The 14,902-nt window shown below is 42.3% G+C and overlaps 1 protein-coding gene across 8 annotated transcripts in view; it reads left to right on the top strand.

Moving 5' to 3' along the window:
• Positions 1-272: 272 nt before the first annotated feature.
• Positions 273-14,902, top strand: part of RALGAPA1 (Ral GTPase activating protein catalytic subunit alpha 1) — a 297,306-nt gene continuing 282,676 nt past the window's right edge. For 5 of the 8 annotated variants that reach the window (XM_012469045.3, XM_012469051.3, XM_021674917.2 and 2 more), the window contains exon 1: positions 273-844. In XM_012469045.3, coding sequence (XP_012324468.2) covers positions 739-844 — 106 coding nt within the window. In that variant the 5' untranslated portion in view covers positions 273-738. The remainder of the gene's footprint in view (positions 845-14,902) is intronic. The other 3 variants (XM_064365790.1, XM_012468992.3, XM_064365791.1) reach the window with 2 other exon arrangements.

Genomic DNA, 14,902 nt, shown 5'->3' with positions numbered 1-14,902 from the left:
GTGACCACAACAACTTAAGCACATTTTCAAAGATAAATCATGGACATTTCTCTTTGCTTATTACTCTCACTTTGCTTACAATGGAGCACGCAGTAACTACCTTCCTTGCCTTTCTTGGGCTTTTCCTTTGGTTGCTTACACAGGAAACCAAGGCGGGGAGTGCCACGGGTGATCTCATGCTGGCATGACGTCAAGAACCCTTGACGTCAGAAGGCGGTTGCCACGGAGACTGTTCGCCACTGACGGCAAAGTCGTGAAACCCAGTCACTACCACACTCGTCTCCGTTTCGGCCTCTGCAGGGTGTAAGCTGCTAAAGAAGCTTCAACCTTAAGGGGGCCTCAGGGAGAGAGTTGTGCTGCGCCGCCGAGAGCTCCACCTCCGTGGCTCTGGGTCCCGGGCCCCGGCCTGTGGCGGCAAGCCGTGGCCGCTGGAGGCGGGAGGCGACGGCAGGCGGCCCGCCCGGGTCTACCTCGCTCGGTGCAGGGCCGGGAGAGGGGATCCGCCATATTGGAGCTGGAGCTGAAGGTGCCTTGGAGCCGCGGCGCGAGGCGGGTGGAGGTGGCGGCCCTAGCCTGGATCTGGGAGGAGTCGGCTCTGCCCGGGCCCCCAAGGCTGGGGAGCGAATGAGCCGCTCGGGCTAGTCTCCTCCCCGCCCACTCCCTCCACTTTCTGCCGCCGGGACCCGGCTGGGAGCCGGCTGTGGCGGTGGCAGTGGTAGCGGCAGCGGCAGCGGCAGGATGTTCTCCAAGAAGCCGCACGGGGACGTGAAGAAGTCCACCCAGAAGGTGCTGGACACCAAGAAGGACGCACTGACTCGCCTCAAGCACCTGCGCATCGTCATCGGTGAGGAGCGAGGGATGGCAGCGCTGAGGCCTGGGTTGCCCGGCCTTCCCTCTCCTGGGAGCCGCTGGGGACTCTCCCTCGGGACCTGGCCCGGTGCTTGGAGAGGGCAAATCGTAGTCTCTGCAGAGACGCGGGAGGGTGAATAAATCTGGGAAGCGAAAACTTGGCAGTTGGCAGCACTAATTACTGTTAACACAGGAATATGTAATTCTGAGTTATAGTCTGAACTCATTTTTAAAAATTAGTATTACTCGAAAAACTTAGATCTTTAAGACTTTGCGGGGAGACCTGGCGTTGTGAATAATGGTGTTTATAGGATATGTTTACCAGATGACTCCTGCCAACCCCACCCAAGTAAAAAGAAAAATAAAATTCTCTCTCAGACAATATAAACCTTAATCTTTCAAGTGTCTTGGCAGATGAAGGCAAGGAGGAAGCAGTTACACCTCTTTGGGAAGTAGGTGGTTCCCAAAAAGCTTGTGGGAAGGAGCCCCACCCTTTTGTTGATACACCTTGTTCATCACTAGTCATTTAGAGGGAGAACTATTAAAACAGGGTAGTTTATCTCTTCCTTTGCTTCTCGAGAATTGTATATAATTATATATTTAATCAAAAAAAATTAAAAAAAATTTTTTTTGTCGTCGTCTGCCCTTAAGTTCTGTTTTGCTGATAGATCAAACAGTGGTCTTGAGTTTTGAATATAATGTTAAATGACTCTTTTGAATACTTATTTAGTAGGGTGATAAGGGCTGTAATAATACTTAAGGCGCATCTGGTCCAGTAATTAGATTTTTTAGATGAAGGCATTTGAGATGAAAAGGAAAGTTAATTTGCCTGTGTTAATGTGTAGAGTTAATGGTAAAACTAGCTGAAGAAGATGCATTCATCCAGATGCCTGAATCCTAGTTCAGAGTTTGTCTCGAGCTGTCTTACTGATGCATATTTGTTTTGGAAAGTGATGTTTATTTTGTGAAAAAAGTAGTCCCTTATTTGAGATGCATGTTTATCTAGTCTGTTGGTTACTCATACCACCAGGATACCACCAGTATTACCCAATATTTCTATGGTGCTTTACTGTTTACAGTGATTTCATGTAAATTATCATAATCCTTGCAATAACTCTAGAGGTAGATATTATTATTCTCCATTTTTTACAAATGAAAAAGCTGAAGTTTGGGAACGTCAAGTAGTTAGCCAGCTACTAGGAGGCTAAGTCAGAACTGAAACCCAGATTTCGTGTCTCTGGTTTGTTTTTTACTCTTCCTACATTTATGACAGCTAATCCTTGTCACAAGTAAATTGTATTTATTCCAGTAGAGTAGTAAGAAAGCAATTAATCCAGTTTAGCGCTATAAAAAAGCAGTTTTCAAGAAAATATAAAGCTTCTAAATATAGTAGAGATTGTGATCTTTTTGTTTTCATTAGAGTTAAGCCATTGAAGTAAAGATTTAGCTGAGAGGACACAGAAAGTTAATGTGTGAATGAAGGAGAGGGATCACAGGTAATGGCACAGGTAATGGCAGTTTGAAATTGAACACTTAATGGAGAACACCTGCTTGGGATAAGCTGTGGGTTAGGTAATGGCACAGCTATGAAGTTGAGTTCCAATAAAGTATTGAGATTTCCTAAGTTAAGGGCCAAATTTTATTTAGAGAATGGTTAAAGGATTATTTGTATATACTTTTTTGGCATAGAATTTTTTTCCATCTGGGAGACATGGAAAATTAAAGGTAAATTAAGAGAGAGGTCACATATATAAGGTATTTTGTAGGACTTAGCTTGCTTGGTTTGAAAACAAAACAAATCTTTTATTGTCGTTATTTTGTTTGAAATACAGTTAATGTAGTTTCTAAGAAAATGAATGAGAGAAAGTAGAATGGCAAAAACTAGTGTCTTTTAGAGATCTGCCAATCAGGTATTTGATTTTGCAGATGGAAAAGCTTTTTTTTTTTTCAAGACAGAGTCTTGCTCTGTTGCCAGGCTGGAGTGCAGTAGTGCAATCTCAGCTCACCGCAACCTCCACCTCCCGGGTCCAAGCGATTCTCCTGCCTCAGCCTCCTGAGTAGTTGGGACTACAGGCATGCGTCACGACTCCCAGCTAATTTTTTTTTTTTTTTTTTGTATCTTAGTAGAGATGGGGTTTCACCATATTGGCCAGGATGGTCTCAATCTCCTGACCTTGTGATCCGCCTGCGTTGGCCTCCCAAAGTGCTGGGATTACAAGCCTGAGCCACCACGCCCGGCCAGAAAAGCCACTTTCAGTCCTTTTTGGAAGTAGGTGCAGGTTTTAAATAAGGTAAACACAGTGGGGAAACTAGTTTGCAGAGTAATTGGGCATTGCCAATTACACAGCCTTTTGATTTTTGTTTGGTCCTATATGAACTATGTAATAATTTTTACATGAACTATGGGACCAAACAGAACTGCCATTCACTCAGGGTACTTGTAGGAAGATTCAGTGCATCCAGATATATGAGAACATAATCATAATTTATTTTATTTTGTTTCTTTTTTTTTTTTTTTTTGGAGACAGAGCAAGACTCTGTCGCCCAGACTGGAGAACAGTGGCGTGATGTCAGTGCTCTGCAGCCTCCGCCTCTCAGGTTCAAGTGATTCTCTTGCCTCAGCCTCCTGAATAGCTGGGATTACAGGGCACGCCACCATGCCCAGGGAATTTTTGTATTTTTAGTAGAGATGGGGGCTTTACCATGTTGGTCAGACTGGTCTTGAACTCCTGACCTTGTGATCTGCCCGCCTCGACCTCCCAAAGTGCTGGGATTATAAGCGTGAGCCACTGTGCTCAGCCTCATAATCCTAATTTAAACATCCACTGTAAACTTTTTTCCTGGCATGTGTTCCCACTGTCAATCCAAGTTAAATTTATAGAACTTGACTCTAGGGATTTAGATTGAAATCTGGTATGTTTATTGATATTGTTAAATACGTGATTTGTAGAAACTAGAAGTCAGGGTTTTCTTAAAATAGAAAAAAAAGCCTGTCTGGTTTCTAAAGCTGTTTTCCCTTCTACCTACCCCCAACTCCATTTTACAACTAATAGTCTTAAGGTAATGAGAGTATAAATTAATATGTAAATTGGCTGACATAATGCTTGGCATATAGTGGGTATTGACTAAATGTTAGTTTTGTTTTACTTTAAACTAACAGTTGAGTCCTCTTGATATAAAAATAAAAATATAAGTGTTTATTTAGCTAAAAATATATTGATTATTGTTAAATAATTCTGACAGCTTTATTGAGGTATAATTGGCACACAGTAAATTGCACACATTTAAAGTACGTAACTGAATAATTTTTACATATGTATATCTCATGAAACCATCATAACAAAGATTTGAAATATTTAACAAGATAACAAATATAGACAGACAGTGACAATCAGGATAATATATGTATAACCTCCCAAAGTTTTCTCCTGCCCCTTTGTAATCTCTTTCTCCCACCCACTTGTACCCTCCCACCATTACTGAGCAACTGCTAACCTGCTGTCACCCTAGATTAGTTTGCATTATCTAGAGTTTTATAAAAATGGGCTTATATAGTATATAAATGAAATTATGCTATATGGTCATTTTATGCTTGGTTTATTTTTCTCAGCCTCATTATTTTGAAATTAATCTATATTGTGGTATGTTAATAGTTCATTGTTGTTTTTTTTCTTGTGACAGAGTCTTCTGTCACCCTGGCTGGAGTGCAGTGTCGCAAACATGGCTCACTGCACCTTGACCACTCAGGGTCCCTAGTAACTGGGACCAGAGGCATGTACCACCATGTGTGGCTAATTAAAAAAATTTTTTTTTCTGTGGAGATGGGGTCTTATCATGTTGCCCAGCTGGTTGCAAACTCTTGGACTCAAGCAATCCTCCCATTCAGCCTCCTAAAGTGTTTTGGGATTACAGGTGTGAGCCACTGTACCTGACTGTTTATTGCTTTTTATTTCTGAATAGTTATTCCCAATTTTTTTTGAAACAGAGTCTAGTCACTCTGTCATCTAGGCTGAAGTGCAGTAGCATGATGTCGGCTCACTGCACCCTCTGCCTCCTGAGTTCAAGCAGTTCTCTGCCTTAGCCTCCCAAGTAACTGGGATTACAGGTGCGCATCACCACACTTGGCTAATTTTTATATTTTTAGTAGAGATGGGGTTTCACCATCTTGGCCAGGCTGGTCTTGAACTCCTGACCTCAGATCCACCCACGTCGGCCTCTCAAAGTGCTAGGATTACAGGTGTGAGCCACTGCGCCTGGCCAGTTATTCACAGTTTTTTATCCATTCACCTGTTGATGGAAATGTGGGTTGTTCTGGGCTGTTACAAATAAAGCTGCTGTGAAAGACCTATACTTTATTTCTCTTGGATAAATACCTAGGATTGAATCATAGGGCTGGATCATATGGCAGTTGTACATTTAGCTTTTTAAGAGACTGCCAAAGTGTTTTTCACCATTTTACATTCTTTTTTCTTTGAGATGGAGTTTCGCTCTTGTTACCCAGGCTGGAGTGCAATGGCATGATCTCGGCTCACCGCAACCTCCGTCTCCTGGGTTCAGGCAATTCTCCTGCCTCAGCCTCCTGAGTAGCTGGGATTACAGGCACGCGCCACCATGCCCAGCTAATTTTTTTTTCTATTTTTGGTAGAGACGGGGTTTCACCGTGTTGACCAGGATGGTCTCGATCTCTTGACTTCGTGATCCACCCACCTTGGCCTCCCAAAGTGCTGGGATTACAGGCGTGAACCACTGCGCCCGGCTCATTTTACATTCTTAACAGCAGTGATGAGAGTTTCAGGTCCTACATGTATACACCAACACTACTCAGTATGGCCAGTCTTCTTAATTTCAGCTACTGTGTGTCCTGGTTATAATTAGTATTTCCTTGATGTCAGATATCTTTTTTTTTTTTTTTTTTTTTTGAGACAGAGTCTCGCCTTGTCACCCAAGCTGGAGTGCAGTGGCAAGATCTTGTCTCACTGCACCCTCCACCTCCTAGGTTCAATCGACTCTCCTGCCTCAGCCTCCCAGGTAGCTGGGACTACAGGCTTGCATCACCACGCCTGGCTAATTTTTGTACTTTTAGTCGAGATGGGGTTTGACCATGTTGACCTGGCTGGTCTTGAACTCCTGACCTCAGGTGATCTGCCCACCTTGACCTCCCAAAGCATTGGGATTACTGGTGTGAGCTACTGCACTAAGTCTCAGATATCTTTTTATTGTACTTGTTTGCCATTGTATAATTCTTTGATGAGTTTGTGTTTAAATCTTTTACATGTTTTTAAATTGAGTCTTTTGCTTTCTTAATTCAGTTTTGACAGTTCTTTAGGCCAGGTGCAGTGGCTCATGCCTGTAATATCACCAATTTGGGAGGCCGAAGCAGGTGGATCAGTTGAGGTCAGGATTTCGAGACCAGCCTGGCCACATGGTGAAACCCCGTCTCTACTAAAAATACAAAAATTAACCAGGATTAGCCTGTAATCCCAGCTACAAAGGAGGCTGAGACAGGAGAATTGCTTGAACCTGGGAGGTAGAGGTTTACAGTGAGCCAAGATTGTGCACCTGCACTCCAGAATGAGACTCTGTCTCAAAAAAAAAAAAGTTCTTTATATATTCTGGATACAGATAACTGTATCAGACACCTGATTTGCAAAGACTTTTTCCCCCCGAGTCTTTGGACTCTCTTAATTCTCTTAAAGTTTTCTTTGAAGAAGCAGAAATGCTTAATCTTAGCCTAACCCATGCTCACAAAGATTTTCTTTCTTTCTTTCTTTCTTTTTTTTTTAATTGTATTTGGGCTCTGGGGTACCTGTGCATCCTGCAGGATTGTTACATATATACATTCGTGCCATGGTGGTTTGCTGTCTCCATCCCCCCTCCCCTCCGTCACCTATATCAGGCATTTCTCCCTGTGTTATCTCTCCCCTCCACCCTCCCTGCCACCTAACCCTGTGCCCAAGTATTCTCATTGTTCATCACCCACCTACGAGTGAAAACAGGTGGTGTTTGGTTTTCTGTTCTTGTGTCAATTTGCTGAGAATGATGGTTTCTAGGTTCATCCGTGTCTCTACAAAGGACACGAACTCATCGTTTTTTATGGCTGCATAGTATTCTGTGGTGTATATGTGCCATATTTTTTTTGTCCAATCTATCATTGATGGACATTTGGGTTGGTTCCAGGTCTTTGCTATCGTAAACAGCACTGCAGTGAACATATGTGTGCATGTGTCTTTATGACATAACGATTTATAATCCTTTGGGCATGTACCAAGTAATGGGATTGCTGGGTCAAGTGGAATTTCTATTTCTAGATCCTTCAGGAATTGCCACACTGTCTTCCACAATGGTTGAACTAATTTACACTCCCACCAACAGTGTAAAAGTGTTTCTTTTTTTCCACATCCTCTCCAGCATCTGTTGTCTCCAGATTTTTTAATGATCGCCATTCTAACTGGTGTGAGATGGTATCTCAATGTGGTTCTTGATTTGCATTTCTCTAATGACCACTGATGATGAGCATTTTTTCATATGTTTGTTGACCACATGTTTGTCTTCTTTTGAAAAATGTCTGTTCATATCCTTCGCCCACTTTTGAATGGGTTTGTTTTTTTCTTTTTTTTCTTTTTTTTTTTTTTGAGATGGAATTTTGCTCTCGTTACCCAGGCTGGAGTGCAATGGCGTGATCTTGGCTCACTGCAACCTCTGTCTCCTGGGTTCAGGCAATTCTCCTGCCTCAGCCTCCTGAGTAGCTGGGATTACAGGCACGTGCCACCATGCCCAGCTAATTTTTGTATTTTTAGTAGAGACGGGGTTTCACCATGTTGACCAGGATGGTCTCGATCTCTTGACCTCGTGATCCACCCGCCTCAGCCTCCCAAAGTGCTGGGATTACAGGGGTGAGCCACCGCACCCGGCTGTTTGTTTTTTTCTTGTAAATCTGCTTTAGTTCTTTGTAGATGCTGGATATTAACCCTTTGTCTGATGGGTAGATTGCAAAAATTTTTTCCCATTCCGTTGGTTGTCGGTTTACTCTAATGATTGTTTCTTTTGCTCTGCAAAAGCTTTTGAGTTTAATTAGGTCCCATTTGTCTGTTTTGGCTTTTGCTGCCAATGCTTTTGGTGTTTTAGTCATGAAGTCCTTGCCTGTGCCTATGTCCTGAATGGTTTTGCCTAGGTTTTCTTTACAGTTTTTATGGTTTTAGTTCTTACGTTTAAATCTTTAATCCATCTGGAGTTAATTTTTGTATAAGGTGTAAGGAAGGGATCCAGTTTCAGCTTCCTGCTTATGGCTAGCCAGTTTTCCCAACACCATTTATTAAGTAGGGAATCCTTTCCCCATTGCTTGTTTTTGTCTGGTTTATCAAAGATCAGATGGTTGTAGATGTGTGGCGTTGCTTCTGAGGCCTCTGTTCTATTCCATTGGTCTATATCTCTGTTTTGGTACCAGTACCATGCTGTTTTGATTACTGTAGCCTTGTAGTATAGTTTGAAGTCAGGTAGCATGATGCCTCCAGCTTTGTTCTTTTTGCTTAGGATTGTATTGGCTATTCGGGCTCTCTTTTGGTTCCATATGAAGTTTAACGTGGTTTTTTCCAGTTCTGTGAAGAAGGTCAATGCTAGCTTGATGGGGATAGCATTGAATCTGTAAATCTTTGGGCAGTATGGTCATTTTCACAATATTGATTCTTCCTAACCATGAGAATGGAATGTTTTTCCATCTGTTTGTGTCTTCTTTTATTTCCTTGATCAGTGGTTTGTAGTTCTCTTTGAAGATGTCTTTTACTTCCTTTGTTAGTTGTATTCCTATGTTTTATTCTCTTTGTAGCAATTGTAAATTGGAGTTCATGATTTGGCTCTGTTTTTCTGTTATTGGTGTATAGGAATGCTTGTGATTTCTGCACATTGATTTTGTATCCTGAGACTTTGCTGAAGTTGCTTATCAGCTTAAGGAGGTTTTCGGCTGAGACGATGGAGTCTTCTAAATATACAATCATGTCGTCTGCAAATAGGGACAGTTTGACTTCTTCTTTTCCTAATTGAATGCCCTTTATTTCTTTTTCTTGCCTAATTGCTCTGGCTAGAACTTCTAATACTATATTGAATAAGAATGGTGAGAGAGGGCATCCTTGTCTAGTGCCAGTTGTTAAAGGGAATGCTTCTAATTTTTGCCCATTCAGTATGATATTGGCTGTGGGCTTGTCATAAATAGCTTTTGTTGTTTTGAGATATGTTCCATCGATACGTAGTTTATTGAGAGTTTTTAGCATAAAGGGCTGTTGAATTTTTTTGAAGGCCTTCTCTGCAGCTATTGAGTTAATCATGTGGTTTTTGTCTTTGGTTCTGTTTATGTGGTGAATTACATTTATAGATTTGCGTAGGTTAAACCAGCCTTGCATCCCAGGGATAAAGCCTATTTAATTGTGGTGGATAAGCTTTTTGATGTGCTGTTGGATTAGGTTTGCCAGTATTTTATTGACGATTTTTGCATCAGTGTTAATCCTGAATATTGGTCTGTAGTTTTCTTTTTTAGTTGTGTCTCTGGCAGATTTTGGTATCAGGATGATGTTGGTCTCATAGAAAGAGTTAGGCCGGGCGCGGTGGCTCAAGCCTGTAATCCCAGCACTTTGGGAGGCCGAGGCGGGTGGATCACGAGGTCAAGAGATCGAGACCATCCTGGTCAACATGGTGAAACCCCGTCTCTACTAATACAAAAAATTAGCTGGGCACGGTGGCGCGTGCCTGTAATCCCAGCTACTCAGGAGGCTGAGGCAGGAGAATTGCCTGAACCCAGGAGGCGGAGATTGCGGTGAGCCGAGATCGCGCCATTGCGCTCCAGCCTGGATATCAAGAGCGAAACTCCGTCTCAAAAAAAAAAAAAAAAAAAAAAAAAAAAAAAAAGAAAGAGTTAGAGAGGATTCCCTCATTTTGTATTGTTTGGAATAGTTTCAACAGGAATGGTACCAGCTCCTCTTTGTATGTCTGGTAGAACTCAGCTCTGAACCCGTCTGGACCTGGACTTTTTTTGGTCAGTAGGCTATTAATTGCTGCTTTGACTTTAGACCTTGTTATTGGTCTATTCAGCGTTTCAACTTCTTCTTGGCTTAGTCTTGGGAGTGTGCAAGTGTCCAGGAATTTATTCATTTCTTCCAGATTTACTGGTTTATGTGCATAGAGTTGTTTGTAGTAATCTCTGATGGCAGTTTGTATTTCCGAGGAATCGGTAGTGATCTCCCCTTTATCCTTTTTTTATTGCATCTATTTGATTTTTCTCTCTTTTCCTTTCTTTTTTTGTTTTGAGATGGAGTTTCACTCTTGCCACCCAGGCTAGAATGCAATGGTGCGATTTCAGCTCACCGCAACCTCCGCCTCTTGGGTTCAAGCAATTCTCCTGCCTCAGCCTCCCGAGTAGCTGGGACTACAGGCATGCACCACCATGCCCAGCTAATTTTTGTATTTTTAGTAGAGACGGGGTTTCACCATATTGACCAGGATGGTCTCGATCTCTTGACCTCATGATCCACCTACCTCAGCCTCCCAAAGTGCTGGGATTATAGGCGTGAGTCACCGTGCCTGGCCTCTCTTTTCTTTTTTATTAGTCTAGCTAGTGGTCTATTTTGTTGATCTTTTCAAAAAACCAGCTCCTGGATTTATTGATTTTTTTGGAGGTTTTTTTGTGTCTCTGTCTCCTTCAGTTCTGCTCTGATCTTAGTTATTTCTTGTCTTCTGCTTGCTTTTGAGTTTTTTTGACCTTGTTCCTCTAGCTCTTTCAATTTTGACAATATGGTGTTGATTGTAGATCTTTCTTTGTTTCTCATGTGGGCATTTATTGGTATAAATTTCCTTCTAGACACTGCTTTAAATGTGTCCCATAGGATCTGGTACGTTGTGTCTTCATTCTCGTTGGTTTCAAAGAATATTTTTATTTCTGCCTTCATTTCATTGTTTATCCATTTGTCATTCAGGAACAAGTTTTTCAGTTTCCATGTGATTTTGTGGTTTTGAGTGCTTTTCTTTTGTTTGTTTCTTTTTTCTTTTTTTTTTTTTTTGAGTGCTTTTCTTAATCCTGAGGAGTTTTTTTTGTTTGTTTGTTTGTTTGTTTTTGAGACAGAGTCTCACTTTGTCTCCATACACCAGGCTAGAGTACAGTGGCACTCTCGGCTCACTGCTACCTCCGCCTCCCGGGTTCAAGCAATTCTCCCGCCTCAGCCTCCCAAGTAGCTGGGACTACAGGTGCCCACCACCATGCCCAGCTAATTTTTGTATTTTTAGTAGAGACGGGGTTTCACCATTTTGGCCAGGATGGTCTCGATCTCTTGACCTCGAGATCCACCCGCCTCAGCCTCCCAAAGTGCTGGGATTACAGGCGTGAGCCACCGTGCGTGGCAATCCTGAATTCTAATTTGGTTGTGCTGTGGTCTGAGAGACAATTTGTTATGATTTCCATTGTTTTGCATTTGCTGAGGAGTGATTTACTTCCAGTTATGTGGTCAGTTTTGGAGTAAGTGCAGTGTGGTGCTGAGAAGAATGTGTATTCTGTGGATTTATTGTGGAGTGTCCTGTAAATGTCTATTAGGTTTGCTTAGTCCAAATCTGCATTCAAGTCCTGGATATCCTTATTGACTTTCTGTCTCATTGATCTGTTCAGTATTGTCAGTGGAGTGTTAAAGTCTCCCACTATTATTGTGCGGGAGTCTAAGTCTCTTTTGTAGGTCTTTAAGAACTTGCTTTATGTATCTGGGTGCTCCTGTATTGGGTGCTTGTGTATTTAGGATAGTTAGCTCTTTTTGTTGCATTGATCCTTTTACCATTATGTAATGCCCTTCTTTGTCTCTTTTGCTCTTTGTTGGTTTAAAGTCCGTTTTATCAGAGACTAGGATTGCTACTTCTGCTTTTTTTTTGCTCTCTATTTGCTTGGTAAATCTTCTTCCATCCCTTTATTTTGAGTCTATGTGAGTTTTTGCATGTAAGATGGGCCTCCTGAATATAGCACACCGATGGGTCTTGACTTTTTATCCAGTTTGCCAGTCTATGTCTTTTGATTGGGGCGTTTAGGCCATTTACATTCAATGTTAATATTGTTATGTTTGAATTTGATCCTGCCATTTTGTTACTGGCTAGTTGTTTTGCCCATTAGTTGATGTGGCTTCTTCATTGCATTGTTGTTCTTTACCATCTGGTACATTTTTGCAGTGGCTGGTACTGGTTGTTCCTTTCCCTGTTTAGTACTTCCTTCAGTAGCTCTTATAAGGCAGGTCTTGTAGCAACGAAATCTCTCAGCAATTGCTTGTCCGTAAAGGATTTTATTTCTTCTTCACTTATGAAGCTTAGTTTGGCTGGATATGAAATTCTGGGTTGAAAGTTCTTTTCTTTAAGGATGTTGAATATTGGCCCCCACTTCCTTCTAGCTTGCAGGGTTTCTGCCAAGAGATCTGCTGTGATTCTGATGGTCTTTCCTTTGTGGGTGACTTGACCTTTCTCTCTGACTGCCCTTAAGATTTTTTCCTTCATTTCAACCTTGGTGAATCTGACAACTATGTGCCTTGGTGTTGCTCTTCTTGAGGAATATCTTTGTGGTGTTGTCTGTATGTCCTGGATTTGAATGTTGGCCTGCCTTGTTAGGTTGGGAAAGTTCTCTTGGATAATATCTTGAAGAGTATTTTCCAACCTGGATTCATTCTCTCCATCACATTTAGGTACACCAATCAAGCGTACATTAGGTCTTTTCACATAATTGTATAGTTCTTGGAAGCTTTGTTCATTTTTTTCACTTTTTTCTTTAATCTTGCCTTCTCATTTTATTTCATTGATTTGATCTTCTATCTCTGATATCTTTTCTTCTGCTTGATCGATTTGATTGTTGAAATTTGTGTATGCCTTGTGAAGTTCTCGTGCTGTGTTTTTCAGCTTCATCAAGTCGTCTATGTTCTTCTCTAGGCTGGTTATTCTAGTTAGCATTTTGTCTAACCTTTTTTCAGGGTTCTTAGTTTCTTTGCATTGGGTTAGAACATGGTCTTTTAAGTCAGAGAAGTTTGTTATTACCCACCTTCTGAAGTCTGCTTCTGTCAATTCGTCAGATTAATTCTCTGTCTTTTTTTGTTCCCTTGATAGTGAGGAGTTGTGATCCCTGGGAGGAGAAGAGGTATTCTGTTCTTTGATGGTTTCATCTTTTTTTGCGCTGGTTTTTTTTTCCCATCTTCGTGGATTTATCCCCCTTTAATCTTTGAAGTTGGTAATTTTACGAGTCTGTGAGTGGTGGTTTTTTTCTGTTGAGGTTGGAGCTCTATCTTTTCTGGCCTGTAGAGGGCGTTGCTGGGCGCTCTAGGATTCAGTCAGGTTGCTGGGTGGGTGGTCCTTCCCTGTAGTTTGTTTGCAGGTGAGATTGGCCCCGCCTTACCGATGGTGTCTCTCCTTCCCCAGCTGGATCTTCCTGGTTGGAGTCAAGCTGGTGTATTTACTGCCAAGCTTTCTAGTGAGGGCTTCAGTTCGAGTTCTGTGGAGGTGGGGCCTGCCAGGCTTTATGGTCTGTTTCCCTGCTTTCAACTCTGCCTCTCTCTGTGGGACGGTCAGTCCCGCTGGCGTTAGTCTAAACTCTGGCCCAGGTCCCTGCGACAACTTGCCGCGCACAGTGGTAGCTGCTGCGCAGATTTGCATCTACTACCCACGGCGCCCCACCGTCTGGCAGGGCTCTCCTGGACCGTGGGTTGCAGGAGGGATGGGGTAAGCACAGAATTCAATTGGCAGCACGGAGGGGGTTAAGTCCCCCCACCCTCCGAGCCGGCTACACGTTTCAAGTGGGGAGGCCCCCCTCCCCCACGCCCTGCGTCTCGATTTGCCCCCCTGGGCGTCTCTTGCCCTGCGCCTCCTTCCTTGGAGCTATATTCAGAACCCTATCTGTCCCACAGAAATGAACCTGGCACCACGTTTGGAATGGTAAAGTCCTCTGGCCCTCTGAGTCTCATTCTCTGGGAGCTGCGTGCTGGTGCTGGCTTCTCTTGGCCATCTTGGCTCTTAAAAATATTTTCTTATGCTTTTTTTCTAGAAGTTTTACAGTTTTAGGATCTGTTTCCCTCTGTGATTCATCTTGAGTTATAAATGTGGTATGAGGTGGTTTGAAGTTTATGTTTTTTTATGTGGATGTCCAGTTGTTCCAGCTCTGTTTGTTTAAAAAGACTATCTTTTCTCTACCAAATTGCCTTTGTACTTTTGCCAAGACTTAGTTGTCCAGAAATATGTGTGGGCCTATTTCTGGACTCTTATTTTGTTCCCGTGATCTATTTATCATTGTTGGTGCCAATACCACAGGGTTTGATTACTGTAACTTTATAATAAATCTTGAAATCAAGTAGTGTTGTCCCTCCTACCTTCTTCTTCCTTTTCAAAGTGTGTTCCCCCCACCCACCTCGTGCCAGGTCCTTTACATTTCCATATAAGTTTTAAGATTAGTTTTACTTGGTGTGGTGGCTCACACCTGTAATCCCAGCACTTCGGGAGGCTGAGGTGGGCAGATTGCTTGAGCCCAGGAATTTGAGACCAGCTTGGACAACATGGTGAAACCCCATATCTACAAAACATAAATACATAATAGCTGGGCTTGGTAGTGTGTGCCTGTGACCCCAGCCACCTGAGAGGTTGAGGTGAGGGGATCACCTATGCCTGGGAGGTCGAGGCTGCAATGAGCCATGATTGCACCACTGCACTCCAGCCTGGGTGACACAGTAAAACTCTGTCTTTTTTTATTTTTATTTTTTAAAGTGGTCAATTTCTTAAAAAAAAAGAAAAAGAAAAAAACCTGCCACCACCACCAAAAAACCTGTTGGGATTTTGATTGGGATTATGTTAAATCTATAGATCAATTTGGGAAAATTGACAATATTAAATATGCTGATTCATGAACAAGGTGTTTCTCCACCTATTTAGGACTTTAATTTCTCTCAGCAGCATTTTGTAGTTCAGTGTGCAGTTCTTACACATCTCTTGTCAGACTTATCCCTAAATACTTTCTGCTCTGATCTCTTGTAAATGTTACCTTTATATCTATTTCTGATTGGATCTCATA

Source organism: Aotus nancymaae, unplaced genomic scaffold (genome assembly GCF_030222135.1).
Source record: "Aotus nancymaae isolate 86718 unplaced genomic scaffold, 86718_ANA_hifiasm-v0.15.2.pri h1tg000062l, whole genome shotgun sequence".
Taxonomy (NCBI): domain Eukaryota; kingdom Metazoa; phylum Chordata; class Mammalia; order Primates; family Aotidae; genus Aotus; species Aotus nancymaae.
This window is presented reverse-complemented; position numbering and strand designations above follow the sequence as displayed.